Consider the following 27,494-nt stretch of genomic DNA (forward strand, 5'->3'; position numbering starts at 1 on the left):
AGTTACTGCCTCTGTATTTTTCACGTTATAATCAGTTTGAGTGATGGTTTTCCTCCTCCTCCCCCTCATTCATTATCATCATCATCATCATCCTGCTCATAGCTGACATTTACAAAATATATGAGTGCTTACTATTTGCCAGGAAGTGTATTCAATGTTTTATCTACATGATTCAACTTAATCCTCCTAACACCCTATAAAGTAAATTACTATTATTATCTTCAGTTTACAGGTGAGGAAACTAAGGTTCAGAGTGGTTTAAGTAACTTGCCCTACATCACATAGCTTGAGAAATGGTGGAGCCAGAAATCGAACATAATTCTCTTTGATTTTAGAGCCTGAGCTCTTAACTGTTATGATGTAGTTGCTACTTAATACAATTTAGTATGATTTCTCTTTTTAAATTTGCCCTTTTTCGTAGCTCTGCCCAGTAAGGTCCATGTAATCAAACACGGTTTACTAACACTCCACCTGCAGCTCATAGCAGGTATAAAACACAAGTATAGAACATTTTAAAGACATGAAGCACAGGAGAAACTGGGGGGGAAAGTGGTGCATGAGCAGAATAGGGAAGCTATTTAAATTTCTAGCTTTGTACAAGTCAGACTATTCATATATTCACTATTTTGCTTCAAGTATAGCAATTTTGTAAATAAGAAAGACATATGTAAAAATCGATATAACAATTCAGAAACTATAAGATTCACCCTCTTAAAGTGTACAATTGAATATGTTTTTTAAAAGTGTATTCACAAATTATGTAACCATAACCACTGTCTAATCCACGAACATTTGCTTCACCCTAAAAAGAAACCATGTACTCATTAGTAGTCATTCCCCGTTTCTTCTTGCAGAGACCCTCATTTTCAAACCTGAATACCAAAACATATCCCAAAGCTATGAAAAAGATTTTGAGAAAAATATTTATCCACAATCCCTTTCTCTTTAACACAGATAATAAAAATAGCAACCAACATCTGTACTATGTGTAAGGTACTGTTACTCTTAAGTGCTTTACGTATGAACTCATTTCAATTTCACTATGACCCGATGAGGCAAGTTCTATTATTATACCCATTTTATAGATGAGATTAAGGCACAGGGAAGTTGAGTAACTCACTTTAAATTGTATAATTCTAATAAGGGATGGAGCCAGGATATAAATCTGGGCAGTCTGGCTTTGTAGTCTGTGCTCTTAATTATTACATATGTTTTAAATGGATCATATCTACATTTGAAAATGGCATGAAGACCTTGAAAACGTTATGCAGTCACAAAAGGCCACATATTGTATGATTTCATTTATGTGAAATGTCCAGAATAGGCATATCTATACAGAGTGTATATAGAATAGCAATTTACAGAGTATAAATTACCAGTTGCCTAGGGCTGGAGGTGGGGTGGGAAGACTGTTGGGGAGAAATAGGAAGTGACTGTTGGGGCGACTGGGTGGCTTAGTCGGTTAAGTGTCCGACGTTCGCTTAGGTCATGATCTCGCGGTTCGTGGGTTCGAGCCCTGCATTGGGCTCTGTGCTGACTGCCAGCTCAGAGCCTGGAGCCTGTTTCAGAGTCTGTCACTCCCTCTCTCTCTGACCCTCCCCTGCTCATGCTGTCTCTCTCTCTCTCTCCTAGAAATAAATAAAAAACATTTAAAAAAAAAAAAAAAAAGGAAGTGACTGCTAATGGGTATGGAGTTTCTTTTTAAGATAGTGAAGATGGGTGGCTCAGTTGGTTGAGCATCTGACTCTTGATTTTGGCTTAGGTCATGATCCCAGCGTTGTGGGATAGAGTCCTGCATCAGGATCCACCCTGCTCACGGAGCCTGCCTGGGACTCACTCTCTCTCTCTCTCTCTCTCTCTCTCACCCACCCTCNTTTCTTAAAAAAAAAAAAAAAAGATAGTGAAAATGTTCTAAAAATTGATAATGGTGAAGGTTGCATCATTCTGGGAATATACTAAAATTCACTGAATTGTTCACTTTAAATGGATGAATTATATAGTGTTTGAATTATAACTTAATAAACCTGTTTTTTTTTAAAAAATATATGAAGGGGATACCTGGGTGGTTCAGTTGGTTAAGCATCCAACTTTGGCTCAGGTCATGATCTTGTGGTTTGTGAGTTCAAGCCCCACATCAGGCTCTGTGCTGACAGCTCAGAGCCTGGAGCCTGCTTTGGATTCTGTGTCTCCCTTGCTCTCTGCCCCTCCCTCACTTGTGCTCGCTCTCTCCCTGTCTCTCAAAAAAAAAAAAAAAAATTAAAAAAAGATAAAAATATATGAAGAGAAACAACCAGAATTATTTTTCTTAGACTACCTTTATCTTTATCTGAAAAAGAATTTGTATGTACCCACATGCATACACACACACCACTTATTCCCCTTTTATTTGGAGATGCTCAGTCACTTGCAACTAATTCTGAATCTGAGTGCTCTGCCTTCCTACTCAGACATTTCAGATGCTGCCAAGTACCTAAAATATGAAAGCCCAATCTCCCTAACCTGGAAGTGAGACCTGTGAGACCCCAAACAGCTCTGTGGGAAAGAATAGCATGATTATCGGGAATGCGACTATATATTTTGATATAGAACTTCAGGTAGTTCATAGGGCACCTGGGTGGCTTAGTCCGACTTCAGCTCAGGCCATGATCTCAGAGTTGGTGAGTTTGAGCCCTGCATTGGGCTCTGTGCTGACAGCTCAGAGCCTGGAGCCTGCTTCAGATTCTGTGTCTCCTCTCTCTCTCTCTGTCCCTACCCCTCTCATGCTCTGTTTCTCTCTCTCTCAAAAGTAAACATTAAAAAAAAATTAAAGCAGTTCAGTGTGTTATATCATTCATTCTGCAAGTATTTATGGAGGGCCTGCTGTGTACCAGGCAGTGCTCTAGGTGCTTGATTTACATCAGTGAATAAAGTAGACAAAAAGATTTTTTGCCCTATAAAGTGTAGAGGAGATAAGGTCTAATCCTATAGGATCCATAGAGGAGGTATTATTTAAGTTGGATCATAAGAGATACCAGGAATTTATCTAGATGATAAGAGTTATGTGTGTTTGATGGAAGAGTGAGATGCCCAGCTGGTCCAGTCAAAGCATCTAGCACCTATATTGTGTCCTTTTTTTTATTAAAAAAAATTTTTTTTTTTGGCTGTGCAGCAAAAACTTGAAAATCTCAATGGTTTATACTAGCAACCATTTACTTTCATTCTCATGGGTCTATGGCTGCATTTTGGCTACTGTAGGCTGGGCCAGGTAGAACTCAAAAGGCTTTCATGAGGGTTCAAATCTCTTTCCCCTTGTCCTCCTTCTGGGGCCCTGGCTGAAGGGGCAGTAACTTCCCAGGGCATGCTCTTCTCTTGGTGGGTCTTAGAGCACAAGGGGCCAAAATCATATAATATGGTTTAAAGCTGCTCATGTTCTCTCCACTGGCACTACATTTGTCAAAGCAGGTCCAACAAAAATGTGACAGGCAGCTGTACTCCGCCCACAGTGGGAGGCACTGTACGGTCACACAGCAAAAGGTATGGGTCCATCATTCTGTTATAAAGAAGGTGATGAATTTTGAGCAGCAATTTGATCAACAAGAGTATGTGTTATAAGTACAAAAAATAGCTGGACAAGGCATGAATGCAGAAGTGCATAGATATGGCATAGAAATGACTAAAAGTTGTCAGGGTATGTCAAAGATATTGTTAGAGGATTGGAACAAATTGTGAATTACGGTGCTCCACTGATTCACAGTACTTGTTTTAGTTCTTTGTTACTGGTATCAATTTTAATTCACAGCACTGTGGTGTAAAGACATTATTTATTTGTCTAAGTCCTATTTTACCTAAGTTCTCTTCCACCTGGTTGTTGGCAAATTTAATTTTAGGTATCATTGGAGTCCTTTCTTCCCTGCACCCAGAAGTATCAGAGAGATTCCTGGATCTACATAGAAGGAACCTGGAGGAGGAGCTGTGTCTTTAGGCTATAGTCGTCAGCTCCTGGCATTATGAAAAAACCTACTATTCACATATACAAAATTCAGAGAGTTTAACATTTAGAGTTAAAAAAAGAAAGATCCTCTATGAACTCAAGTTTAATATGAAACATTTGCAAATACAAAATAGTATGAAATGCTTCTGTCCTTTTCTCTCTCCTAGATGGAAAAACTGGTATCAGACGTATATTCTCCCTGTAAACAACTATAAAACTGGGAAGACACAGGAGGCAGCTGTTTTCAGGCATCAAACAATAGGCAGCACAGATCTGTGATTCTGGAAAGAAAGGAAACACCAGGTGAGTCCCATAGTCACCCTGGCTCTTTGCCTGGGAACATTTCCCCAGTTATAGCCCAGGGAGGTAGAGCTCAAGAAAGCGCAATGGTCTCACTGAACAGAGAAGGAAGAACTCAGAGTTTGGGGCTAGCAAGAAGGCTGATTTGTAGAACAGGGTACAGGAGGAGAGGGAGCAGCATATAGGTGTAGGGGGCAGGAATCTGCTTGGGGACTTACCTCAGTTCCTTGGTCAGGGATTAGGTTGGCACGCACAGGGCAAGACTCTGTGAGACCTGACACGGAGTGACTGCTGAGGGGCTGAGAGGCGCACAAAGACACCTGAGGGTGCACAGTGCCCAGAAATGTTGGTGTCCTAGTCCAGTTAGAGTGAGAGAACTTGATGAGCACTTAAGGCTTTCATTTGGGATCCCAGAGAGGACAACTTTAGGAGTGAGAACAATCCCCTAGAGTAGGGGCAGCCGGTGGCTCAGTCAGGCATCTGACTTTGGCTCAGATTATGAGCTAATGATTCGTGAGTTCAGGCTCTGCATTTGGGCTATGCAGTGATGGTATGGAGCCTGCTTGGGATTCTTTCTCTTCTTTGCTTTCTGCCCCTACCCCACTCTCTCACTCTCTCTCAAAATAAATACATAAACTTAAAAAAAGTACCCTAGAGTAAACACCATACCTTAAGACTCAGGACAAAACCAAAATAAACCCACCTGACATGGCATAAAACCAAACCTATCAGGATCAAGAGGAACTTGATCAGTAATTTAACTGCTTGTCAAACCAAAATTCAATGCCCGTATAATCATCCACCATACTTAGCATACAATAAAAAATTACTAAAACACAAAGAACTGAAACTATGACAAGCAAAAATGTGACCCATACTACAGAGGAAACATACAACACGTCATGTGATGGTCCAGATGATGGATTTAGCACACAAGGAATTTAAAGCAGCTGATACAAATGTGTTCAGATATTTAAAAGAAGAGATGGACATAATTAATGAATATATGGGAAACACTGGCAGAGAAATGGAACTATTAAAAAGAGTCCAGAAATTCTAGGACTGAAGAGTACACTAGCTAAAATAAAGATTAACTGGATGGATTCATGAGAACAGGAGAGACATACAGAAGAAAGAGTCCAGAGAACTAAAAGGCATATAAATAGAAGGTATCTAAACTGAAAAGTCAAGAGCAAAAAGATTGGAGCTAGGGGATAACAATGCTGTAGTGACTGTGAGACAGTATCAAGTAGTTTAACAGATGTCCAATTAGAGTCCCATAAGTATAGTAAGAAAGATGAAGAAATATTTGAAGAAATAATGACCCATATTTCCCCAGATTTAGTGACAAACATCAACCCCCAAGTCCAAAAACCTCAGCGAACCTCAAACAGTAAATATGAAGAAAACAACACCTGAGCCCATTGTACTCACCTGCTGAAAACCAGAGATAAAACAAAAAATCTTAAGAGTAGTCAGAATAAAAAGATATGTACAGAGAACAAAGGTAATAATGATAGCTGACTTCTTATCTGAAATTGGCAGAAGACAGTGGAACAACATCTCTAAAGTTTGAAAGAAGAAAGAACAAAACTGTCAGTCCAAAATATTATCCTAAGCAAAAATACCTTTCAGAAGTGGAAGTGAAATAAAAATATTTTCAGGTAAACTAAAGGTGAGAGAATTTGTTGCCAGCAGACTTACTACTGTAAGAAATGCTAAAGGATGTTCGTTAGGCCAGAGGGAAATGATACCTGAAAGAAACTCCTATCTGTAGAAACGAATAAAGAACACTGGAAATGGTAATTACATAGGCAACATGAAAGACTTTTCTTTCTTTATTCAAAGGACAACTGATTATTTATAACAAATGGCATATTATGGGGTTTATAATAGATTGTACCAATTATTTACTGCTGTGTAACAGACTATCTCCAAAATTAATGGCTTAAAACAATAAGCATTTATTATCTTACAGTTTCTGTGGGTTGGGAATTCAAGAGTGAGTTAACTGGATGGTTCTGGCTCAGAGTCTGTCATGGATTGCCATCATGGTATTGTCTGGGGCTGCACTGATCTGAAATCTTGACTGGGGCTCTCAGCTCTCCTTTTAAGATCTTAAGTAGCTGGTGGCAGAGGCCTCATTTTTCATCATGTGGGCCTGCCCGAGTGTCCTTACAACCTAGTCTTGGAAATCACGTACTGTCACCACCATGACATTCTGTAGTTTAGAAATGAGTCACTAGCACATGGAGGAGGGCACTTGTGGGGATGAGCACTGGGTGTTATATGGAAACCAACTTGACAATAAGCTATTAAAAAAAATGAGTCACTAGCAAAGTCCACAATTAGGAGGAGAGGAACTATGCCCCTCTCTTTGATGGGAGCAGTATCTAAAAATAAGGCTACCACAAATATGTAGAGGTAATATATATGATAGAAATAACACAAGGTGCAGGACGGAGTGGTAAATGGAATAATACTGTTGTACAGTTCACACAGTATATGTAAAGTGGTATGATATTCTAAGTAGATGCATATTGTAAACCCTAGAACAACAACCACTTGAGAAATCCAGAGGTATAGCTAAGAAGCCAATAGAGGAAATGAAATGGAATTCTAAAAAATATTTGACTAGCTCAAAATAATTCAGGAAAGAAGGAACAAACAAATGGGACAAGTAGAAAACAAATGCCATATCAATAATACTAAATATAAATGGTCTAAATATTTTAATGTAAAAGTATAAATGATTAGATTTGTCAGTTAACTGTTTAAAAGAGAGGCATTTGAGAAATAAGTCAGAGAAAGACAAATACTGTGTGAGCTTACTTATATGGGGAATTAAAAAAAAAAAAGCCAAACTCATAGAAACAGAGAATAGAATGATGGTTGCTGGGGGCTGAGGGAGGGGAGAAATGGGGGAAAGTGGTCAAAGAGTACAAACTCCCTGTTATAAAATGAATAAGTTCTGGGTATACAGATGGTGACTATAGTTAATAGTACTGTATTGTATACTTAAAAATTGCTAAAAGAATAGATTTTCCATGTTCTCTCTACACAAAAATTCTAATTTTGTGAGATGATGCATGTCTTAACTAATCTTATTGTGGTAATCATTTTGCAATATACACATGTATCAAATCATCACATTGTATACCTTAAACTTACACAATGTCCTATGTCAATTATATCTTCATAAAGCTGGAGGAAGAAAGAAATGTACTTTAAATAGAAAAGTATGGATATGTTGAAAGTAAAAAAAAAAAAAGAAAAATATAAACCATGTAAATAGTATGGAAAAAGCTGATATGGCTATATTAATGTCAGAGGAAGTAGACTAAGGAGTATTAACAAGATAAAGAGGGCTATGTTGTTATGATAAAAGTCAGTTCATCCAAATAATTGAAAAATTCAAAATGTGCTAATAACAGAGATTCAAAATACATGAAGCAAAACTAACAGAATTAAAGAGAAAAACAAACAAATCCCAATAAGAGTTAGGAGTTTAATTCCCCTCTCTCAGTACTGACAGAGCAAGAAGATAAAAATCAACAAGGATATTTATGATGTGAATGCTGCTATCAATCACCTTAACCTAACTGGCATTGTTTATAGAACACTATTCTCAGGAACTGCAGAATATACATTATTTTCACATGTGGATAGAGCACTCACTACAGTAGACCATATGCTGGGCCATAAACCTTCTCAGTAAATTTTAAATAATACAGAGTATGTTTTCTGACCACAGCAGAATTAAACTGGAAGTTAATAACAGAAATATCTCTAGATATTTGGAAAGTAAACAGCATACTTCTAAATAACTCATAGTTAAAAGAATAAATCATATGGGAAATTGGAAAATATTTTTGTTTTAATGAAAGTGAAAGCATCATATCATAATCTGTGGAATGCAGCTAATGCAGTGTTTAGAGGGAAAGTCATAGATGCTTATATTTAAAAAGAAGTATTTAAAATCTGTTATCTAAATTTTCACAGAAATGAGAAACAGAAGAACAAATTAAACTAAGGTTGAAGGAGGGAAATAACAAAGAAAGAAGAAATCAGTGACATAGAAAACAAACAATAGAGATTTATAACAATGCCAATAGTGATTTTTTGAAAAGATCGATAAAATTGATAATCTCCTAGCAAGACTAAGAAAAAGAGAGAAAACAAAAATTTCCAATATCATTACAGATCATACAAATATTAAAAAGTCAATAAAGGAATATTATGAACAACTTATGCCAGTAAATTTGATAGCTTGGATTAAATGGGCACATTTCTTGAAAAATACAACTTACTAAAACTGAGACAAGAATATAAATTTTCAGTAGCCCAATATCTGATAAAAATATTGAATATTTAATTAAAAACCTTTCCTTGAAGTTCTACAGGCCCTGGTTATTTTACTGATAATTCTATCAAATATGTAAGGTTGAAACAATACCAGTCTTACATAGACTTTTTCAGAAAATAGAGGAGAAAGAAACACTTCCCAGAGTTTTATGCAGTAAGCCTACCTCTTATACACAAACCTAACAAGGACATCTAAAAATATTAAAGACTAATATCCTTTTGGGAGCATAGGTATAAAATCTTCAACAAAATAGTAGCAAATTAAAATTTGCACTATATAAAAAGAACAAGAGGGGCACCTGGCTGGCCCAGTAGAAGGAGTGTGTGACTCTTGATCTCAGGTTTGTGAGTTCAAGCCCACGTTGGGTGTAGATTACTAAAATAATAACTAAACTTGTATAAAAAAAAGAATAATACATCATAAGCAAATAGGGTTTATTCCAGGAATGCAAGGGTGATTTAACATTTGAAACTCAATGTGATTTGGCACATTAACAGAATAAAGGAGAAAAAACATGATTGTCTAAAAACATGAGTATCAGTAGATACAGAAAAAAATTTGATAAAACTCACTTATTTATGATGTTAAAAAAAGGCAGAACAACTGAAACAAAGTCCTGAACTATGTCCTTAATTTCTTTTGGCAGGAATCACAATGATCAGACATGCTATCTGCCCAGAAGGCCCAGTGAAAGACCCCACGCGATCTTTAGTACACAGTTAATTAACTACCCTGTGATTATATGCATTTGCTATTTGTTAGGGAATTGGCATTGTAGCTTATATCAACTACCAGACACAATTGTTAGTTTCTGTAGCAATTCTGTACTCTTATTATTAAAATGTCATCTTTGTTTTCCATCTGTCATGGCAGTCTGTCTTATACATCTCCCACCTGTTTTGTTCTCCTTTAATCTTATCCTAGCTACTATTTATACGTCACTCCCAGATTCAGGGTTTCCACATAGATACACTGTTTTTCTTTACATATCCTTCCACTGCTCTCTCTGCTCCTATCAGAGATCTTTTCCCAGAATATGAACCTTTTTTACTGTTGAATTTTAGGTTTGAACATCCTGATTTAGGACCTTAAATCCTTCTTGTTTACACTGAGGAATCAGTTATTCATTGAGTTTGCCGTGTCTTGGTGTTACTCTCTGGTTCATCTTAAATAGAAGCTACCAGAAGATTCCATAATACATTTTCCTTTCAAGTATAGTGTCTCTAGTTTCTATAAATGCCAAATGGGTGGCTGTGTGTATTTAAAGATTTAATTAAAAAAAATTTATAGAGAGAGTGCACATGAGCAGAGGGGGGTGGGAGGAGAGAGAGAGTCAGTCTGTCTTAAGCAGGCCCCACTGCAGAGCCCGACGCGGGGCGTGATTCCATGACCCTGGTATCATGACCTGAACTGAAATCAGGAGTCAGCCACTCAACCAGCTGAGCCACCCAGGTGCCACAAGTATTAGCTTTTGTTATTTGTTTGTATAAAGCCTCTTCCATGGTGCTTGGATGGTGGTGCTCCTTGAGATGATCTAAATCACCCACCCTAAGAATGATCTCAGCTATGTTTAACTCTAGTTGGACAGTTTCTTTCTTTCCTAGTTTTCTTCCTCAGAATCTTTTATTTTCAAAATTCATTTCCTGATTTTTTCCTAATAAAATATCAAGAATATTTTATAAAGTAGGCTGAAGGGTAGAGAAACTCCTCATGTCTTTTTAAACCTTTTTCTTCAGCACAGAACTAGTTTGCACTAGAAACAGATAAGGAAAAGAAACAAGATGCCTACCTTGCAGATCTTTGTAACATTTATCCTCACAACCCTACAGACTGCCTGTCTTCACATGTTTATGTTATCTGTGGCCTCACCCTAAAGTTTCATAGTGTCACCTTCATCTGCACTTCTGCAACTGCTAAGGGATATGTTATCTGGGCATTTATTACACACACAGCCTAGTGGGGCTGTGGATTTTAATGTATCACTAAACTGCTTAGCTCAGACACGTCCAGTGTATTTACTTATGTGTCAGCAATTTTTAAATTTCCACCCATAATTGAGATTCATGCATGATTTAAGAAATGTGTACCAGAGAGAGCACTTACGGAACTCGTTGGTTGTCCCATCTGAAAATACTTTTTTAATGGAAATATCCTCAAACTTGATAGGTCCTGAAATGTTAACTTTGGGATCTTCCTCCACCAGTGGAATTTTGTCAAAAAAACAAAAATGATGTAGAGATATGTAAGTGAATTTTTTTAAAATAGCTTTTTAGCCACTGCTTTATTTTAGATGAGAAGTGCTTGTTTTAAACCCTGAAGGGGACCGAAGGGCCCTTCCGTGATTGGCAGAAAGTCGGATATATATCATGTCCGTCTGCTGAGGTTGCTGCCTTACAACTTGGGACCAATTTGAAATAAGCAAATGTAATATAAATTGTAAGACCGTTTATGATAGCAGATTCCTTTCCTACCTTCATAACTCTGATCTTTCCATCTAAGCAGAACAGGCTTTTCCGTTTTCCCTAGGAGTCCAACGTTCCATAGTTTGCTAAACCCAAGTACGTGTTGTGGGTCGGTGCTGTTGTCGTTAGAAGAGCAGTAGGCAGAAGATTCTGTGGAAGGAGGACAGGTTGGCCCTGACTGTGCTACTCAGCCTCACGGGGGACGCCACGATCAAGATGGGTTCTACTTTTCCTCCTCATCCGTTGCTAGTTATCTGAGTAATCACCTGGCAGTGACTGTTGCCCTTCTGTCCAAAATGAACTCCAGTGACATAAACTAGAAGAGGAAATGCTGTTTTCCTACCTTCTCTCATTTCCTTCCTGAAACATTTAAACTTCATTTTCTGATACCTCTGACCCTTTCATACAAAGCAAAGAGACTATTCTCTTTAGCCCTGTATTTTTAAGAATAAGAGAACTGCACAAATGACTTTTTTTTCTTTTTTTTTTTTTTAATTTGAGAGAGAGCACATGAGTTGGGGACAGGGGCAGAGAGAGAATCTTAAGCAGGCTCCATGCTCGGCATGGAGCCCAACACAGGGCTCAATCCCACGACCTGGGGATCATGGCCTGAACCAAAATCAGGAGTGAGACACTCAACCCACTGAGCCATCCAGGCGCCCCCCTCCAATCGCTTTTTTGAAATTAAATATTTCTCATTGCTAGTACTTGAAATTTTAAAAATGGTTTGCTATTCCCAAAAGGTAATATTTTTGGGAAAGTCAGTTTCGAGACATAAAGAAATTCCCACATGCTCATGAAACCGTATTCCTTTGAAGGAACCTCTACTGGAGAGTCCCCACCAAGAGGGCCTCTTCCGTAGCTTTTGTCAGGTAGGCAGAGGTGTACCTGCTCCAGGGCGCCCCCCTTGCAGGCCCAAACAAGAAGCAAGAAAGGAGAAACAGCAGGCCTTCATTTAGGAAACCTCTTCAGAAATTTTGTTTTGACATCCCAGAATTTAGACTTACAGTATAAATTGGGAAGTATTAGGAAGAATATTGAAAATGTCACTAGTGCTTTTTGAAAGAATAAATTTTCAAAACTCTCCTGCGTTGTATCCCACTTTCCTAATGGTAAATCAGATGGCTCAGAATTTTGAAACAAGAATTTAGAGTCTGGGTCCCATGCACCAGATCCATCAAAAGTGAGAGTATTATTTTTAGTGGCGTAATCCAGGTGCCAATAATTTGATTAATATTTTTTAAAGGTTTCAAAATTTGCATCTCTAGTTCTTATCTGTCATCTGGATTCAGAATGGTAGATTTAGGAAACGAATTTTATGGTTTTGTGTACGAATTTTATGGTTTTGTGTATTCTTTGTCCCAATTTTTTCATGCACGATTCTCAGAAATCCTGAAGATTCCTTTGGGCATGTATCCATCAGGGGCCTAGCAAAATATGGAAGGCACTCTGAAGGTGGATCATTTGAGGATGCCCTTCTTAGAATAGAACAGACAGGTTTGGGGAAAATAACAACCCCAGGCTTGCAGAAGAAGCACCCGAGGCTGAAGAGGCAGGGAACTGGGAGCCAGCTGATAGCCCAGCAGGGAAAGAGCCTGGGGAATAAACACCTGAACCTCCACTGTCCTTCTACCGTCGGCTCTCCTGCTGTGTCGCCCATTTGCTGAACCCAACTAGAGGCCAGAGGCAAGGGAGCACCTTGATGTGGTTCTTGTGGTCAGCTCTGAGGAGCACAGCACAGGGTGCTGGGCAGAGAGGGTGGAAGACAGGCCCAGGAGGGAAATGGAAGACATCCAGCGCATACTTGTTGTTAGTGTCCTCAATCTGTAGCAGGCTCTGCTCTTTTCTCAAAAAGCTGGTTTGGAAATTACTTATTAGGCTCTGTGATATCACTATCAGGGTAAAAGATTATAGTTTGTGATCTCAGAGTATTTTTTCAGTAATATGTTCAGACTTGTAGATATGTTGCTTATTAAAAATTACCAAAGTTCCCCAGGCCTTCTCTCACTTCTATGACATACATTTTAAAAACTTTTTTACTGTGGTGAATATATATAACATAAGATTTAGCATTTAAACATTAAAAAAAATTTTAAGTTTATTTATTTTGAGTGGGGTGGGGAAAGGGGCAGAGAGGGAGAGAGAGAGAATCCCACACAGGCTCTGTGCTGTCAGCATGGGGCTCAAACCCATGAACCGTGAGATCATGACCTGAGCTGAAATTAAGAGTCAGACGCTTAACCGCCTGAGCCACCCAGGTGCACCCCCATCTGAACCAGCTTTAAGTGTACAGTTCTGTGGCATGAAGTACATTCACATTGTGCAGCCACCACCGTCCACCTCCAGAACCCTTTCATCTTCCCCAACTGAAACTCCATGCTCATTTCCCCTCACCCCAGTCCTTGGGAACCTCCATTCTACTTTCTGTTTCTTTGAGTTTGACTATTCTTGAATCATCATATAAATGAAATCACACAGTGTTTGCCTTTTTGTGACTTAGCATACCGTCTTCAAGTTTCTTCCGTGTTGAAGCGTGTGCCAGACTGTCCTTCCTTTTTAAGGCTGAATGATGTTCCACTGTATGTATACAGCACGTTTTTTTTCTTTTTCTCCCAAGGTTTTATTTAAATTCAAGCTTGTTAATATACAGTGCAATATTAGTTTCAGGTGTAGAACTTAGTGATTTATCAGTTACATATGACACCAGGTGCTCATTACCAGTCCTCGTTAATATCCATCACCCATCTCACTCACCTCCCTTCCAGTAACCATCACTTTGTTCTCTATAGTTAAGAGTCTGTTTCTTGGTTTGCCTCCCTTTTTTCTCTCCCCATGTTTATTTTTGTTTCTTAAATTCCATTTATGAACAAAATCATGTATTTGTCCCTCTCTGACTGACTGACTTCACTTAGCATACTTTCTAGTTCCATCCATGTCACGGCAGATGGTGAGATTTCATTCTTTTTTATGACTGAGTAATAGTGTGTGTGTGTGTGTGTGTGTGTGTGTGTGTGTATCTGTCTGTATACCACATCTTCTTTATCCATTCATCAGTTGATGGACATTTGGGTTCCCTCCATAATTTGTCTATTGTTGCTAATGCTGCTATAAACATTGGGGTGCATGTAGTTCTTCAAATTAGTATTTTGGTATCCTTTGGGTAAATACTTGGTAGTGCAGTTGCTAGATTGTAGGGTAGTTCTATTCTTAACTTTCTGAGGAACCTCATACTGTTTTCCAGAGTGGCTGTGCCAGTTTGCATTCCTACTAAGCATAAGAGAGTATGCTACATTTTGTTTTTTCATCTGGATGGATACTAGGTTGTGTGTTGTACATTTTACTTTATTTTTCAAAGTTTATTTATTTTGAAAGAGAGAGAGTTTGAGCATGAGGAGGGGCAAAGGGTGGGGGGGGATCCTAAGCAGGCTCCACACTGTCAGCACGGACTGTGATGTGGAGCTTGAACTCACGAACCATGAGATCATGACCTGAGCCGAAATTAAGAGCTGGTTGGTTAGCCAACTGAGCCAGCCAGGTGCCCCGTGATAAACATTTTACTTTATTTTTTTTTTAATTTTTATATTCGTTTTGAGAGAGAGAGAAAGCCCACATATAAGTGGGGGAGGGGCAGAGAGAGAGAAAAGAGAATCCCAAACAGGCTCCACACTGTCAGCACAGAGCCCAGTGTGGGGCTTGAACTCATGAACCATGGGATTGTGACCTGAGCTGAAATCAAGAGTCGGATGCTTAACTGATTAAGCCACCCAGGTGTCCCCTGTGATATACATTTTAAAATGTGATTTATTTCATTTATCATTAAATGAGGGTTGTGGGTTATCGTTAAGCTGATTAAAATGTGATTTATTTATGAGTATTTTCTCATTAATACATTTACTGTCATGACTTTAACCCATACATGTGCAGTGTGATATCGCAGAAATCTACAAAGTGATATAAGAGCAAGGACTATAGTACCTAAAGGGAAGTGAGCATGAGCAGGAAAGGTGGGCATCAGTTGGAGAAAGTAGAAAGTGAGGAGTCTTTAAATATGTGGAAAGACAAGGGAGCCTACCATGGAGAAAGGAAGGAGCATGTAAACAAATGAAAAAATTCTGGACAGAAAGTACTTTATTGGAGCAGAGAGCATTTTGATTATAAGATTGCACTAAGGGCTACTCAGGTGGGGTGAGGTGAAGCAAAACAAAACAAAACAGAAACGTGTGTTTTGGGAGACAAATTTAGAAAAGCTGGTTTACAAAGGATTCTTAGGGGACGCCTGGGTAGCTCAGTTGGTTAAGCATACTCTTAATTTTGGCTCAGGTTATGATCTCATGGTTTGTGGGATTGAAGCTTTTTTTATTAAAAAAAATTTTTTTTTAATGTTTTATGCCCCTTCTAGAGGGAAATATAGTCAGTCCATAGCTTTTCCCAAGTTTATTGTGACCATGAAACTCTGGTATTAGGAGGTGATTAATGTCCTCAGAACACATTTTGGGGAAATGGGGGGACTAAGCTAAGCTTCTAGGGGGCAGGAACTGTATCTTGAATAATCTTTGGTACATCATGGGAGTAAAACTGGATTAAGAGGTAGCTGCCAACGATATCAGTGGATAGAAAGTGTTAAAATATTGAGTCACTAAAAAAAAGTGCAGATTTAAGAAAATCTCTCTCACCTTCTCTCTCACTCTCTAACTGAAAGAGAAAGAGAAATCTCCTTCTGAGATTAATGATCAAGTTACCTGCAGGGCTTAATTTTTCCGTCGGTAGGGTAGATACTTTGGGATAGGAGTTGAACTATTTAGGACAGTAGAGGTTAGTTGAATGCTCCTATCAGCCACCAACAGGATTAGAGAATAAATACTTAAAGAATATTGGTTAAAGGGTCATCAAAGTACAGCCAGAGTTTTAGCTTGCATGGGAATTTGACGGAGTCCATTAGGCTTGATAAATATTTGTTGAATATGTGAATAAATTAGGGAAAACAGGAAGACCTGGTGAATTTTTAAGCAACTGAACAATATGTAAAAATCAATAGTTTAAAAGATTAACTAGGTTCACTGACAGTGGGGAGAACTGAATTGTATCTTTGGCCAAGAAAAGAGGAAAACAACACTTAGAAACAACAATAAAAATGTAAACAGGGTTGCCTGGGTGGTCAGTCGGTTAAGCGTCCAAATTTAGCTCAGGTCATAATCTTGCAGCGCAATCTGCGAGTTTGAGCCCTTGTTGGGCTCTGTGCTGACAGCTCAGAGCCTGGAGCCTGCTTCAGATTCTGTGTCTCCCTCTCTCTCTGCCCTCCCCTGCTTGCACTCTGTCTTTCTCTCAAACATAAACAGACATTTAAAAAAAAGTAAACAGATAATGACCTCCAGTTAAGATATATATGCCAAAGTGCTGGAGGGAAATGTCTGTGGTTTATTTTGAAATGCATCAAAAATAAAATATTTGCAATGTGTCAAAAAATTAACATGGATTGACAAATGGGTAAAGAGAGATGATATGTGATAAAATAACTGCAAAAAGATGCGAATGGTAGAATCTAGGTGGTAGGTGTAAAACTCTTTTAAGTTCACTATTTGAAAATTTTCATAATAAAATGTTGGAGAACCGAAGAGAGGAAAATGGAAGTCTAGAAGATTTTGAAGGAAGAACCAGGGAGATTTCAGAGATGTTATGCTTACAGTAAAAAGAACATGGGCACTGGAGTCAAACAGACCTGAATTCTGGTTCTGGCTTAGCTGTTTATTTGCTAGCAAAATAGCAAATAGATATATAGATATAGTGTATAATATATTTTATATATATATATATTTAAATTAAATATAAAATATAATATAAATAACATAATATATAATATATATGTGTTAGATATATTGCCCAGTGGTGGCACTGGGATTTGAACCCCGCCTTCCTGGCTCTGGAGCCTTGCTGTCTACCTTGCAATGCAGCAATGATTCAAGCTTCCAGTTCAGTGTCTGGCACATGGTAGATTATCAAACGGTAGCTGTTGCTATTAGCGTACCGTCAACTGTAGAGGGTGAAGTCCACAGCAGTATTAGATCTATAAGATTTATATGACACTATTATATGAGCTGGAAGGTCAAACTGTTTGTGCAAAAGGGATGGTTAATTTAGTTTTAGATAAGTGGAAGTTGAGATTTTGATATGATGGTTTTGTATATTTTTCTAAAGTTCAATAAATCATTTGCTTGCTAAAAATTTGAAAGCATGTTGAGCACTGCTCTACTCCAGTGAGCAAAACAGACAAAAATCTCTACCCTCTTAGCGTCTGTGTTCTAAAAGAGTTTGAAGAATTAAGGACCTTTATATCTCAAATGTAGAATGACTCTCCAGAGGAAATGCAGGCATTCACCAGCAAGAGAAGGTGGTGTTTTCATAACAGACTTTCCTGATGTCCCTGACATCCTACCATATGGGCAGTTCTTTCCTCTGCTTTCTCTCAAGCCAGCTGTGTTCTGATTTCCTCTGAAGTTCTTTTTTACTTCCATCTGGAGTTGGTGGAACAGCTTATATAAGCTATTTATGATTAAGTTTCAAAATATCTGTCCCGGACTCTGAAATGGCCCAGGCAGGAACAATAGTAGTTGCTCTTCACAGGGTGTGCAGAGCAGAGAAGATGGAGATGAAATTCATGATATTCCACGTAAACCAGACGGCACCAAGCCCTCCTTTCCCGTCTCACACACACGAATCCTGTACTTTAGCCAGGCTCTGGCTCCAGCACCCTTCAGGGTGTGTATTCCTCAGTGATTACGCACTCATTCCAACAGGGTAGGAGGTCAGTCAGTAACAGCATTCATTTAGCCAGACCCTCCTCTGCTTCTGAGTCATTTTCTGGTACAGCAAAAAGTTGTCAGGGAGAAGCTTTAACTCTTTCAGATCACAAAGTTTACCCCTCAGTGTAACAGGGTCTGTCTCTTACATCCTACAGAGCAAATGCTAATTCCCTCTCTGACATTTCAGATAACAAGATATATATTTAGTCTGAGAGTGCAATGGAATTTGAGAAAATGTAGTAGAAGGAGTAAAATAATACTACCATGGCCCAACCTTGGGGAGGTATGTTGATAACATATAGATGGCTAAGAGGTTTGCAAAATATTATGCTTGTTTAAAAAAAATATTTATGACACCACCCTTAAGGCGGAAATCTGACATCTGGCAACCTCAGCTGTTTGGAAGACAGCCAGAAAATAAGAAAGGGGCCTCAGAGCACATAAAAAATAACTGTTGGAAAACTCTAGCTAACTAACACATGTAGTTTACCACCACAGAAGAGTTTGTTAGGTTTTCCTTTAGAGCTTGTTTACATTTTATTTATCTGGGAACTTCTAGTAAGTGTGGCAGTGTCTGTATGGCCTTTCCTCCCCAGCAGACTATAAACAGCAATCTAGAAAGAGGGTAGAAAAGCTGACTGAGGAGGTAACTGATAGCAGAAGGATGGCTGACAGCAAAAGAGAAAGACCCAAAAGTTACACAGCACTGGTATTATGCCTCACAACACAGTATACTAATGTATGGTCTTAATAATGAACTTGCGTCCTCAAGCAAAGAGTAAATTATGTTCAGTGTCGGCCTTTCTCTTTCCGCCATCTTTGAACCCGTGGAGGCCTGCTGGGAACAGGACTCCTGAAACGACAAATATGTCTGGAAGGTTGTGGTCCAAAGCCATTTTTGCTGGCTATAAACGGGGTCTCAGGAACCAGAGGGAGCACACAGCTCTTCTTAAAATTGAAGGTGTTTATGCCCGAGATGAAACGGAGTTCTATCTAGGCAAGAGATGTGCTTATGTGTACAAAGCAAAGAACAACACAGTGACTCCTGGTGGCAAACCGAATAAAACCAGAGTAATCTGGGGAAAAGTCACTCGTGCTCATGGAAACAGTGGCATGGTTCGTGCAAAATTCCGAAGCAACCTTCCTGCTAAAGCCATTGGCCACAGAATCCGTGTGATGCTGTACCCCTCAAGGATTTAAACTAACTGAAAAGTAAATAAATAAAGGTGTAGATTTGTTCTCTTGTAAAAAAAAAAAAAATTATGTTCAGTGTCTTTCCTACTCTATAGAGAAGGCAAGGGAGGTATATAATGTGTTTAATGTGTTTCCTTTTTTTAAATGTTTGAGAGAGAGAGAGAACATGGGTGGAGAAGGAGCAGAGAGAGAGAGGGAGACAGAATCTGAAGCAGACTCCAGGCTCTGAGCTGTCAGCTGAGAGCCTGACACAGGGCTCGAACCCATGAATTGTGAGATCATGACCTGAGCTAAAGTCGTACATTCAACCAACAGAGCCACCCAGGTACTCCTATGATGTGTCTATTTTTAAACATGGTCAAAGCTGAACCAAGTTTTGACATGTGGAAATGGTAGATTCTGTGGTGTTTCTGTGCTTGAAATAGCACATTCTCTGGTGATATATCAGTGAAACAGATTTGAGCTTGTAGCTGATTGTGGAAATAATGTTTAGTAATAACTGCTCACATTTATCTAGCACCTCCTATACCAGCCCTGTCCTAGGTGCTTTCACACTATCAGCATACTGGTAGGCTGTAGGCAGGTCTGGCTGTAAGGCTGTAGGCAGATCTGGGTTTCCATTCCATCTCTGACTTGCTATGTGACCTTGGACAGATTGTGTCACCTCTCTGACCCCATATCCTCATCTGCAAAATGGAAACCAATAATATAGGATAGGATTGTTGTGGGGACCCAATGAAGGACATAGCACAGTGCATGGCACGTAGTAAATGTTCAAGAAATACTAGGCATTATTATTTTTATCATTATCATCATACCTCTGATGATTATTATGAAAAGTATGATTATCCCTATTTTTCTGAGAACAGGAAACTGTAGCCTAGAGAGTTTAAATAGTTTATCCAAGGTGAAATAATAATAAAAGCCGGAGCTGGCATCAAACCTTGATCTCTGACTCCAGATACCTGGTTACTTTGCATTCACATTATGCTGCCTTCTCAGCATGGGATTGTAATTCGATGTTTTCTAACGCCTAAAGCAAATGCTGAGGGCAGAGGACGTAGGGAATGTTACTGGTCACTTCTCTTTTCCATTGTGGACCCAAGTCATCTCATTGTAGACAAAAAGTACCGGTAACACAGAGATAAGCTCCTTTTACTCAACAGTACAAATTAAAGATGCAGTATTTAATTGTGTTGCATGATTCATTAAAATCGTCAGGATGCTCCACATTAATATCCTCAACTATGTATCATATGCCTAACATGTTGGTCTACATCATTGTTTTCTTAGATAATAAACTCAACAGAGCTATCGCCATCTTTTTTTTTTTTTTGTAACTAGGCATTTAATGCTTTTTGATGTCATCATAGTTACATGTGAGACAAAAGTTAGAAGCCTTATCTCTACCAACACCAGACAAACACTTGAGGAGAATAAAGGAAAATAGGCTTGAGGCCTGGACACTCTGGGGAGCGTCAGGTACTCTCTGTGAAACACATGGGAGGTAGGTTGCTAATCACAGCTGAATGTTGACGGCTGAGCACATGGCCACTCTTTCTTCCCTTTCTGTTGCTTAAACGTGCATTGAGGAGGTTCCCTGGGCACATGTCAAGGTGACAGATCCTTAATAGTGCAAGGATACTATGTCTTTGAACTGAAGGTGTCTTTGAACTGAAAACACATTCTCGATCTGGTCTACTGTACTAAATCTCGTCGGGAGGTGCCATTTTTATATCACCCTTTCTTGTTCTTTTCATGGATTTTGACTTTACACTTTTAAATCTCTGCCATTGAAGTGTGATCCTACATTCCTTTTGTGTGTGCGTGGGTGGGGGGGGTAAGTAGGAGCCAGAATCCTGGCCTGCTGGTATGAATTCTGTGATTTTAGACAAATTAAGTTTATGTTTTTCAACTTGCTGAGCATAGGTATCCTAATCTTTAAGATAGTTCTGGGGAAATAAATGAAATGCCATATTAAAAGCCCCTACTTAAAAACTTCTTTTGTAATTTGTTTTTTAAATTTATTTCTGAGGGAGAGAGAGAAAGAGAGAGAGCATGAGCAGGGGAGGGTCAGAGAGAGAGGGAGATACAGAATTTGAAACAGGCTCCAGGCTCTGAGCTGGCTGTCAGCAGAGCCTGACGCGGGTCTCAAACCCATAAACCACGAGATCATGACCTGAGCCGAAGTCGGATGCTTAACTGACGGAGCCACCCAGGTGCCCATGTAATGTTTATTTTTTGTTTCTGAGAGAAAGAGAGAGAGCATGAGCACGGGAGGGGCAGAGAGAGAGGGAGACACAGAATCTGAAGCAGGCTTTAGGCTCTGAGCTGTCAACACAGAGCTTGACATGGGGCTCCAACTCTCAAGCTGCAAGATCATGACCTGAGCCGAAGTTGGACGCTTAACTGACTGAGCCACCTAGGCGCCCCCAGACCCTTACTTTTTATTTATTTATTTATTTATTTATTTATTCATTATTTTAATAGAATTTATTGTTAAGTTAGTTTCTATATAACACCCAGTGCTCATCTCAACAAATGCCCTCCTCCATGCTCATCACCCATTTTCCCCTCTCTCCCACCCCCCATCAATCCTCAGTTTGCTCTCAGTATTTAAGAGTCTCTTATCAAAACTCTTACTTTTTAAATACTGTATTTTAAAAGTACCATATTGACTGTACTTCAAAACTGTTAATTTCCTTATTGGCCCCATAAGACCTATTGAGAAGTCTATATGTCCCAACTTGTACCTTTTCTGTCACTCACAGATAAAGGTCACTTTTTTTTTTTTTCCAACACCAGAATTGCCATGAGAATCAAATGAAGAATATATGAGGAAATCATTATTTTTGTGAGACAGTACATAAATTTCTTCAAAGTATAAAGTACAAACTTCTTATTTGCCTAACTTTGACTTAATTCTAAGTGTCTTTATTTTGTTTAAAAAATTTTTTTCAATGTTCTATTTCTTTCTGAGAGAGAGACAGCATGAGCAGGGGAGGCTCAGAAAGAGAGGGAGACACAGAATCTGAAACAGGCTCCAGGCTCTGAGCTAGCTTTCAGCACAGAGCCTGACGTGGGGCTTGAACCCAGAGCCTGACGTGGGGCTTGAACCCACGAACTGTGAGATCATGACCTGACCGAAGTCGGGTGCTCAACCGACTGAGCCACCCAGGCGCCCCTCTAAGTGTCTTTATATCTTAAACTTTATCATTCTCAAGATATTGACCTATAGTTCAATGACTTAAATAGTTACACTTTCCAATTTCTTTTGACCTGTGTTTCTAGGTTATAAAACATGGAGGCCGGCTCAGTGGTTCGGGCCATCTTTGACTTTTGCCCAAGTGTATCAGAGGAGCTACCTCTCTTTGTGGGAGATGTTATTGAGGTGTTGGCGGTGGTGGATGAATTTTGGCTTCTAGGAAAGAAAGAAGATGTTACAGGTAAGAGGCTCATAATTCCTCCGGTACAAAATAGACCCCAGGCCCTCCATTCTTTCCATAATAAAAATGAAAATTAAATGGGAAGCCCAAGTCAATCAACTTCAGAATCCTTTTGTGTTTTTTATGTCTTTGCTGTGGTTTTTACCAGTGAGAAGAAAATGTTTGTTATCAATCCATCTCTCCTTATTGGCTCCTCCCAAAGGCGGAGATGGTTTGATACCAGCTGCCCCAGGCCAATTTTCTGTTCACATCTTTACTTATCCTTCCCAGGCCTTTATCCTTTGTGCTTCCCAGTGCCATTGTTTACCTTCTGAAAATACATGTTACTTCTTTATTCAGAACTCTGTTGTTTGTCATTACTTTTCACTACCAGTCTTTATCTGTGATTCCTTGAACGTAAGTCACTCTCCACCATGTTTTCTCTGGCTGTCTTCCTCAAACATTTTCTACCCTTTTGTTCACTCTATTTTTCAAGGCAGTATGATACGTCCTGTTTGCTCTTTAGGTGCATGGGTGGCCTAAATTTATCAAAGCTACCCCTGCCTTAGGTGCAGCTACCTTCCACTTCTTTTGCACCTGGTTTCCTTTCTGCCAGTCTTTAAAATATATGTTAGCACCAGTTTCTTTAATTAACCTAGGGAAGGGTGAAGGTTTTTACCCCATGCTATGTGCCTGTGTTAAATCCAGTCCTTAACGTACACAGGGTTATGCAATTCTGGGCTACGTTTGTTATATCGACTCTGTTGACACTTAACCCACATTTGGGAGAGAATAGATTATTTCCCAATAGAAATGATAGCTCAGCTAAGCCAAAAATGATGAGTAAGAGTTAGCAAGACAAAGAGGATAGACAGAGAATTGCTTATCCAAAGGCCCTGGAATGACAAAGAACATGGAGGGTCCGAGGAAAGTTCAGCCTGGCATGAAGTGTGAAAGGTTGAGGAGGGGAGACAGTGCTGGGGAGAGGGGCAGCAGCTAGATTGTGGAGCACAGCATATGCCATGGTAGGGAGCTATGGATGGGGTACAATACAGGTGCTTGAAGCACCATCAGATTTCAGAAAGCTCACTGCTTCAGGTTGAAAAATGATAGGGAAGGGCAAAACCAAGGGCAGGGAGGCAGCCTGGGAGGTTGTTGCAGTAACCCAGGTGAGACCTGCTGCTGACCTGTCCCAAGGTGATGGGTCTGGAGATAAGTGGGTGGATGCAAGAGGTATTTAGAAGGTGGAATCCATTAAACTAACTGATAGGCCCTGTCTGTCTACTACTACTAAACCTCTACCCATCTTCAGACTCAGAAGTAATCTTTTTCATAAAATTTTTTGTATTCTTCCTGAACCGTTTTCTGCCTTCTCTAACTTCCATAGCGAACTGTGCACCTTTCTTGTGTCACTAGATTTCAGAATTGAATTATTGTTTATGTCTGAATTAGATTTAAGATATTTGAGAGCCAAGACCATGTTACTCATTTTTCCCTCTGCAGTGTGCCTTGTCTGGAGTAGTACCCAATTAATGCTGATCGGATTGAATTGTATTCTCTCTGCTCTGCATGAATGAAATTTTGTGTACTCAGTTTTCAATTCAGTGTCTGTAAATGGGCTCAGAAAAAAAGTTATGTCCTGGTACACAGAAAATGAAATTTCAGTATTAGAAATGTTTGCTTTTACTTTCAGGACAGTTCCCCAGCAGTTTTGTGGAAATTGTGACTATCCCCAGTCTAAAAGAAGGAGAGAGGCTGTTTGTCTGTATCTGTGAATTTACGTCCCAAGAATTGAACAGTCTTCCCCTCCACCGAGGTAAGTTGATCATTCAAGAGTAGACAGTGGACACACTGAGATACCACCTCACGCCAGAGTGGCTAAAATGAGCAAAACAGAGGACTCTAGATGCTGGCGAGGANGGCCCATTTGGACAACTAGATTCTTTTTGAATTTTTAAAAGTGCTAACCTCTGGAGAGTCTTTAGTAACATCGTGCTGACAATAATAATGCCTTATATTGGCATTTGATAATTTCCATAGTATTTGCTCACAAATACATTCTCCTCCGATCCTTACCACAGACCTGGTAGCAAAGTGAATATTATTAACTGCGTTTAATAAATAATGAAAATGAGATTCAAGGAATGCTACCCGCAGATGAAAGCTTTTGGCCTCAGAAGGTGAGGTCCTGTCACCTGATTGTAAGTCCAGCATTCTCTTTCCACTGCCCCATATTGTAGCTGGACTTCAGACTACATTCATCTTTTTTTTCCCCTTAAAAACGGATATGGCTTTGCGAGCAACATTACTATTTACTAATATATAATAAGCAGGAGTTGTGGTACAGAGATTAAGAGACGGATGTCACATAGCCCCATTTTGACTCCCTATTAATAGGTAACATTACATTAAAGTTGTCATCGGAACCAGTCTAAAAGAAAGTGATTTAAGGGGCGCCTGGTGGCTCAGTTGGTTAAGCGTCAGACTTTGGCTCAGGTCATGATCTCACAGTTCATGAGTTCGAGCCCCATGTTGGACTCTGCTGTCAGCACAGAGCCCATTTGGGATCCTCTGGCCCCCCCTGCCCTCCCCTGCTTGCGCTCTCTCTCTCAAAAAGAAATAAACATTTTTTAAAAAGGAAGGAAGTAATTTAAAATGAATAGTTGTAGCCATTTCTCAGTGACATTCTAAGTATTTCTCACCTCACTCTGATAGACATATGAACTTCTAAAGATGAACCATAAACCGTTTCACCAAGGATACTAGATTAAGTCTGCACATTTCTGCCTGAGCACGGAAGCCAGTAGTGTTCCACAAGCTGATGCTTATGCTCAGTGCAGTTTTTGTGATGACTCAGGAGGAGCCAGCAAAATGGTGGAATTTCTCGGGAATGTTATTGATATTGTTACTTGCTCTTTTGAGTATGGCCCTGAAGGGAATAGGCTTAATTTCTTAAACCACTGCACGTGTGAGGAGAGCGAGAGCGTGCAGAGGTGGGGAAAGAGAAACCTCACAAACTTCCCTAACCCTTTGTCAGTGAGAAGGAATATTGAATTTGGATCTTAATCCTCAAAATCTATTTTGAGAGTGTTTTGCACTTTACATTGACCCTCTACCTCTGCTCTGAACACTTCCTTATTAATCAGTGTTGGAAAGGGAGAGAGAAATAGATCAAAATGTTATAGCAGGAAACGTGTATCTGCCCCTACTTACAGCCCTTCCACTGGGGGCTGTAGTCCAACTCAGACCAGAGGGAGTGGAGAAAGAGCCAGAGCACAATGGCTTCCATTCGAGCTGTGCAGAGGATATGGGTGGTGTGGATTTGTCCTTTCCTATACCTGGTTCCTGGAGCAAATAAATAGTGGCTGTAAGAAGATACTCTGTGGGAATATGCACTATATCTACAACATTTGGAGAATTTGAGGGTGTAGCTTCTGGAATCAGCTTTTTTGCTTTATAATGATATCTTGTGTAGTGAAGACTTAGATACTAAAAAGAGATTTTCTGCTGAATGCCTTCCCTGGAAAGACTGGTATCCTGGGTTCTGAACTTGCTTTGAAGTTAAAATTGGCCTCAGGAATCTCAGGACCACAAAATAGATTCTTTAGAAGACCCTAGCATGAATCTTTCAGCTGTGAGCCTCCTGGACTGAGGCTGACCCAAGCTCAGCTTGGGTCTTGGAAACTGTAGATGTTACCTTGACTAGCTTTTACACAAAGGAAGAGGATGCAGCAGGGGCAATACATAGGAAGAGACCAGAAGGAGATATGCTGTCAGTGTTTTTACCTTGTTCTCTGATGCTCTCCTTCCAATTAAGTACACTGACTATTCAGCTCTCTTTCCTTCTGTGCTTTTCATGCCTCTTTTAGCTCTGTGTCTTCTGATTTGAACACATAAACCTTTGAGAATGAGGAAGTTAGATGTACCTCTGCAATTTGAATTTTTCTGGGAAGTTTAGCAGGAGACACAGAAATGATTTTAATTTCTCTAGTTTTCTATACATGACCGTCTACATTAACAGATAATAATTTTACTAGTTGGGAACAAAATCAGTAAAAAATGGAAGTTTTTTTTTTTTATGCCACATATAGTTTATAAGACTTGAGTCTAGGCTTCCTGATTTTCTTTTTTTTAATGTTTGTTTATTTTTGAGGGAGAGAGACAGAATGAGAGTAGGGGAGAGATGGGGGGGGAGACACAGAATCCCAAGTAAGCTTCAATCTCTGAGCTGTCAGCACAGACCCCAATGCAGGGCTTGAACTCATGGACCACGAGATCATGACCTGAGCCAAAGTCAGACAGTTAAATGACTGCGCCACCCAGGTGCCCCAGGCTTCCTGATTTTCAGTCTCCCATCCAAGTACTAACCAGGCCCGACCCTGCTTTGCTCCCGAGATCAGATGAGATCGGGTGCGTTCAGGGTGGTATGGCCGTAGATGGCTTCCTGATTTTCAAGTCTAGTACTTGGAATGGCCCTTTTACTTCTTAGATTGAAAAAAAATTTTTTTTTTCCCCACTAGATCAGGGTCTCCGCCCAGGAGTGGTGTACACTCCTCTCTCCCTGCCTCCTGGCACTATTGGTCCTGCTCCCTGTTGTTTCTTTCTCTCCTTAGTACGTTCAGTGCAGCAGGGAAGCCTCTTCTGTTCTGTGTAAATAAAACTTTTGGTGATTGAATATGTCAGGAGGGGATTTGGAAACCTTAAGAACATGTGGGATAATGTTTGAGACCTGTTTTTTTATTATGCTGCCTTTAGTTAATTGTTATCTACTTACCTTTCAGAAGTATCATTGGGATACTAGGAGAAAAATTATATATTTTAATTGTAAAATTATGTTATTTAAATCCATCTCTACAACTTAGTAGCTGTGACTTTAGGCCAGTTACATTATCTCGGCCTCACTTGTTCTCTAAGTAAGGACTAGTTGAACGGCCAGGATAATAATACCTACCCCAGGTAGTTGTGAGGATTGAGTGAGGT

General features: G+C 39.5%; 2 protein-coding genes and 1 pseudogene across 2 annotated transcripts in view; 2 read left to right on the top strand and 1 right to left on the bottom strand.

Annotated features, from left to right (window-relative positions):
• Window positions 1–4,141: 4,141 nt before the first annotated feature.
• Window positions 4,142–27,494, top strand: part of DNMBP (dynamin binding protein) — a 95,001-nt gene continuing 71,648 nt past the window's right edge. The window contains exons 1-3 of the mRNA XM_077778778.1: window positions 4,142–4,273; window positions 22,381–22,535; window positions 24,208–24,330. Coding sequence (XP_077634904.1) covers window positions 22,391–22,535; window positions 24,208–24,330 — 268 coding nt within the window. The 5' untranslated portion in view covers window positions 4,142–4,273; window positions 22,381–22,390. The remainder of the gene's footprint in view (window positions 4,274–22,380; window positions 22,536–24,207; window positions 24,331–27,494) is intronic.
• LOC144245100 (large ribosomal subunit protein eL33) lies at window positions 18,700–19,126 on the top strand. The gene has a single exon (XM_077780497.1). It carries the CDS (start codon window positions 18,763–18,765, stop codon window positions 19,093–19,095), a length of 333 nt encoding a protein of 110 aa, XP_077636623.1. The 5' UTR covers window positions 18,700–18,762; the 3' UTR covers window positions 19,096–19,126.
• LOC144245471 (5S ribosomal RNA) lies at window positions 26,840–26,952 on the bottom strand (annotated as a pseudogene).

This window comes from Crocuta crocuta, unplaced genomic scaffold, assembly GCF_008692635.1.
Source record: "Crocuta crocuta isolate KB4526 unplaced genomic scaffold, BGI_CrCroc_1.0 scaffold170, whole genome shotgun sequence".
In the NCBI taxonomy this organism is placed as follows: Eukaryota; Metazoa; Chordata; class Mammalia; order Carnivora; family Hyaenidae; genus Crocuta; species Crocuta crocuta.

Excerpts from the sequence above, each read along its gene's own strand:
- LOC144245100 (XM_077780497.1), top strand. The coding sequence starts at position 18,763 with ATGTCTGGAAGGTTGTGGTCCAAAGCCATTTTTGCTGGCTATAAACGG.